The sequence below is a fragment of the Lipotes vexillifer genome, unplaced genomic scaffold, assembly GCF_000442215.2.
Source record: "Lipotes vexillifer unplaced genomic scaffold, Lipotes_vexillifer_v1.1 scaffold618, whole genome shotgun sequence".
Classification (NCBI taxonomy): domain Eukaryota; kingdom Metazoa; phylum Chordata; class Mammalia; order Artiodactyla; family Lipotidae; genus Lipotes; species Lipotes vexillifer.
Genome location: NW_006799025.1, coordinates 2,045,454 through 2,050,636, shown reverse-complemented (window position 1 = coordinate 2,050,636; position 5,183 = coordinate 2,045,454). Strand labels below are relative to the sequence as shown.

Below are 5,183 nucleotides of genomic sequence, written 5' to 3'. Positions count from 1 at the left end.
GTAGGGAAACAGGCTGTGTTGGATCCATTCACATTGCTGAACCTTCTGCCAAACTCAACCGACAAGTATTACACTTACAATGGCTCCCTGACATCTCCTCCCTGCACAGACACCGTTGACTGGGTTGTTTTTAAAGATACAGTTAGCATCTCTGAAAGCCAGGTAATCTTGGAAATTCAAACAAATGAAGTAATTTGAAGTAATTTTGAAAGAATTATTTTCTAAGCCTTACTATAGAATATCTGTTTTAAAGCACTTGCCGATATGCCTTTGAAGCAGATACACAGTTAAATTATGTGTTATTATATGTTAAATTATCTTCTTTCCAGCTGGCTGTTTTTTGTGAAGTTCTTACAATGCAACAGTCTGGTTATGTCATGCTGATGGACTACTTACAAAATAATTTTCGAGAACAACAGTACAAGTTCTCCAGGCAGGTGTTTTCCTCATACACTGGAAAGGAAGAGATTCATGAAGCAGGTGTGTATTGAAATATAATTTTGTAGGAGGTAATTGTGGTATAGTGGAAAATATACAAGGCTTTGATTTTTGGAAATATTTTGATTATAGCCTTGTAGCTTTAGGTAAGCACTTTAACTTCTCTGAATCTCAGTTGCCATTTTTATAAAATGGCAATTAAAAATATCTGTCTTTCCAACATGAATAACCCCATTTTGCAGACAAGAGACACAGATTCAGTAAGGAAAGTAATTTTTCTAAAATACATAGTAATAGGTGGCAAAGTCACATACACATCTCCACATTCTTTGTGTCATTTGCCTGAGCTAACAGCTATAAGAGAGGGATGAATAAGGGGTGAGATGTTTAGAGCTTGGGGAGATCACTTCTGGTTGGGATGACTAGGGAGTCTCCGTGGGAGGACCACATTTGACCTGAGTCTTGATGTGTGATTTGGGTTTTAAATAAGTACTCATCCTTGTGCTGGCAGCTCCCAGAGAAGCCTAGTACCTAGTAAGGATTGAAACCAAAGGCACTGAATTATTAATGAATAAAAAGTGAGTCTCTCCCCCAGTTTCTTTCTTTGAAAGAAAAGAAGTTTGTGCTTGTCAAGTCCAGGCGATGGAGAGGAGGGAAAGCCTCTGGAGTCTTTTGCAGCTGACACAGCAGTCAGAAGCCTTTGAAAGTGTCCAGAGGATGCAATCAGTTGCATCTACTGACTTGTTCTTTTCAGTTCACACGGAGGGTGCACTGGTTCATGAAAGAAAGAGTTGAATTGGCCTTTGCTTGGGGCACTGAAAACCTTTCCAAGTACATGGTCTTCTTTGATCCCCGTCCTGCAATGAATTTTTGGCCGTGTATAATATTAATTCAATAATTGTCTGCTTTTGAAGGTTGGGCATTAAAACAGCATGTTTTTATTGTTTCAATGTGATATTTTTGGGAATTGTTTATCCTTTAACAACAACAACAACAGAGCACAAGACAACAGTGATGAATAGCTGCACTTAATGTGACATTGTTTCAAATTAAGTTGCCCCAAAGTGAGGACATTTAATTATATTTCTACCAAAATTAGTAAAGACTAAAACTTCCTGTCTGGTAAATAATACACAGTTGATTAGAAAAAAGAAACAGATTTACCCATCTCCTTTTCCGAAATGCAAATGACCAAATCACAAAGTAAATAAATACGATTTTTTGGTCATGTACTTTTATTAGTTTTACTTTATTAAAACACTTCAGTGGCTCCCATTGCTTTTAGAATAAAATCCAAACAGTTTGTCATGACATGGTAGGTCCTATTCAGCACTTACTGGCCTTAGTGCTTACCCCTCCCTGGCCAGCTTCCTTCCCTCATCACGACCTCTATGAGGTCCCTGAAGAGGGCAGACCACACTCTCCCAGGTTGCATGTTCTTCCCTGCTGGTGTTCTCCTTGTTCTTCAAGACTCAGGTAGACCATTGCCTCCACTGGGGAGCCATCTCTGACTCTACCTCCACCCCTACCAAGCCTGGCTCTGGCCCGGGGGCACAGGACTGTGCCCTCGTGAAGGTGCCGTGCCCATAGGGTGTGAGATGAATGGTGCTCGTCTGGAGGTGTGCAATGTGCCCAGGAGCTCCTATATGCTGGGCAGCCACACTTCCTAACAGTTGCCATTGTATGATATTGTCTGTTTACTTATCTGTCCCCCACCACTGTCTGAGCTCCAAGAAGGAAGTAACTAAGTCTTTTATCACTTTACCTCCTTTGCTGGGCTAAAGTAAAGCTCTCATTCATCAAATAGTCACCAAATGACTGAAAAAATCCATTTGCATATATAATAAAAATATGGCAGGCTATGCTCAGTGGGTGCCTCTTGCATCGTTTAACGTGTAAACCCTTATGTAGTTCCGTTTTAATGTAGATCAGTGTTGTTTTTCACGGTTAAGTGATGAAGGCTAAAAATAATAATAACAAAAACAGTAATAGAGCAGTGTGTTCAACCAAGCATTGGCCGTATTTTCCTCATTTTATAGTTTGGGAAGCTGATATTAAGTGGCTCACCCAAGTTTACCCAAGGCTGGAGTCAGTATTTGAACCCAGGTCTTCCTAATTCTACAGACTTTCAAAGCTCTCTCCACTATGCTTTATAAGGGAACATAATTTATGCTTACATAATTTTATAATAAAAACTGATGACTTTAATGACATGAAACTTTTTAAAACATAGTATTGGCTCTTTTCAAAAACTAGGACAATTGAATTCTTGCATTTTCCATTATGAGTATTTGTGTTCACCAAGCACGTATTTTTCATGTGCATATTCCTGTGATTTCTTTTTTCCCTTAATGGATACACTATCACCCTTCTACTTTCTCGAACTGAATTTGAAAATAAGAATTGAGGATTGCATTTATTTTCAGGATTTAATCTTTATTAAATTTAGTCTGAAAATGTTTTTATTACATGAGCATTGTAAAAAAGGAGAAAATATAGATAAGCACACAGGAGAAAATAAAAATGCCTTATACTGTCATTACCCAGAGATAACTGCTATGAGGATTTTGAGGAATATCCTTCTAGGTTTATCTCTTAAATTAAAACTATATTATTATATCTCACAAAAATCAGGCTGTACCACACTTATCTGTTTATTGATTTTGCTTTACTTAATGATGTAAATATATCATTAATCACATTCTTAATTTTATGTACTATTCCATTGTATAGTCATAGCAACTTATTAAATCAGTTTCTCAGTTTGGGACATTCAGATTATATTTATATATTTTGCCATTATAAATATCGAACATCCTCATTTTGACCAAGAGAAAAGTAAGAGGTGGCATGAAAATTGTTAGAATTCTGCTCTTGGTAAATGCATTGTAGGAAAACATATTTTGCAAAATATCAATACGTTATAAGTAATTGCAAAAACCATGAGAGGTCTGCATATCCATGCAAACCTCAAGCCTTATTCATTTTTGCAGTCATAGGAAAATGCACTCAATGTTTGTGAATGAATCCATATTTTACCAGAACTTCAGTCCTCTATTTTTGCATTTTTACGTAGCGTTGCCATTTGTTAAAAGGCATTTATTTTCGGCTTCAAGGAATGGGCGGTGGCTCTTCTAAGAATCACAGAATTTAATGGAATCATCTGATCTTGAAGGAGTTAGTAAAAGCTGTCTCTTAGTTAATGAGAAATACGTGTCAGTAACCATACAAACATAATGTGTGCGTAGAGGAGGTGAAGTCCAGGTTTGTCCCCTGCCTTCCAGGCAACAGATGCCTCCCTGCTGCCCTCTTATCCCACTAGCAAGGCTCTCCATCTAGAAGCAGGGGCCTCCTGAAGCACAGTAGGAAAGAGCTGGGTCTTTTAAAGCCCAGTCGACTTCTGGTTTCAAACCGCAGTGCAAATACTTATTCGTTATATAAAAATTGTCAAGTTATTTAATTTCTCTGAGCTCAGTTTCTTCACCTATAAAATGTGAGTTCAAAATGGCCACCTTGTAGGGTTGCTGTGAGGTTTAAATGAACTAAAGTTTGCAAAGCAGTCCATTCCGTTGAACATAATATGCTCCAGACCCATAGCTCCTATTACTGTAGTGTATGTGTTTGTGTGTATGTATACACTCATGTGTATATGTGTGTGCATGCATTTATATATTTGTATATATAGAATGGGGCAAGCTCTCACTAGTACGGCGTGCTATTCAAGTGTTCCATGTTTAAGACTTTTGTTTGTTAAGTAGAATTATAAACGCACTTTAAATCTCATTTGCTAGCATTGTAATATTATTTAATGCAAACTTTAAAAAAAAAACCATAAAATGTAAAATGCTTTTCAAGGCAGGGTAGCATGAAAAGAGTGTCTTCATAGCTTAATGTTGTATTTGAGCTATGAGAAATTTTCTGTAATTTCCTGAAAAATGTCATGATGCATTATGCATTAGTAGACCTACCTTCTTGAAGGTCAGTAGTTGTAAATAGCATTCATTAAGGTCACATGTACATTAACTCTGTGCTCTAACTATCTGCAGAAAAGTGACATGGAGATTATTTACTTCTTGGAAGATTATATGTTACAAATTGAACTGTTGACGAAGTTACTGTGTGTTCCTAGAGAAGATTGACTGAATTCGGTAGAATTCGAAAAATTTCTTTTGGTTATTTATCTAAAGGGAATGGCATATAATCATTGAGAAGTGCAAAGCAGTGATAGATCATTTCTAGTTATTTTTAACATTTGTGGCAATCTTTACATTCTTTTTGTTAAGATCTGCTACTCCGTGAGGGGAAATCACAACCTTAATATTGATTGTCTTCTGAGTCTGTCAGTCTTCAAGTTCCTCACGTGGTAGTCATCAAATTACCTGTCTCAATACTTTTTAAAATGAGGCTCATAAACCTCAAACAAGGATGTGGTGGATTTATCAGTGTGCATTCACGGGAGTACTTTTGCCATGGGCTGTGTTAAACTGTACCCAACCTCAAATAATGGGAAACACTGGGTAAAAACCTAGTGACATTTTCTCTGCCACCCCCCGAGAATCACCACGCTGTCTTTTCACTTCCATCTACATTTTTACTCATAATCCGTGGAGGTAAGACTGGGCCTTCTCCCTTAGGGCATGTGTCCCTTCTCCCAGGATGGGCACACAGAACAGCAAAGGCAGAAGGACACTCCTATCTCCTGCCCTCGGCCATCGGCACTGACTTTCGTGATTAGCTAATCACGA

General features: G+C 37.8%; 1 protein-coding gene across 1 annotated transcript in view; it reads left to right on the top strand.

Annotated features, from left to right (window-relative positions):
• PTPRZ1 (protein tyrosine phosphatase receptor type Z1) overlaps positions 1-5,183 on the top strand; it is a 164,867-nt gene that overhangs the window by 102,084 nt on the left and 57,600 nt on the right. Inside the window, exons 7-8 of the mRNA XM_007471315.1 lie at positions 5-162; positions 330-480. Coding sequence (XP_007471377.1) covers positions 5-162; positions 330-480 — 309 coding nt within the window. The remainder of the gene's footprint in view (positions 1-4; positions 163-329; positions 481-5,183) is intronic.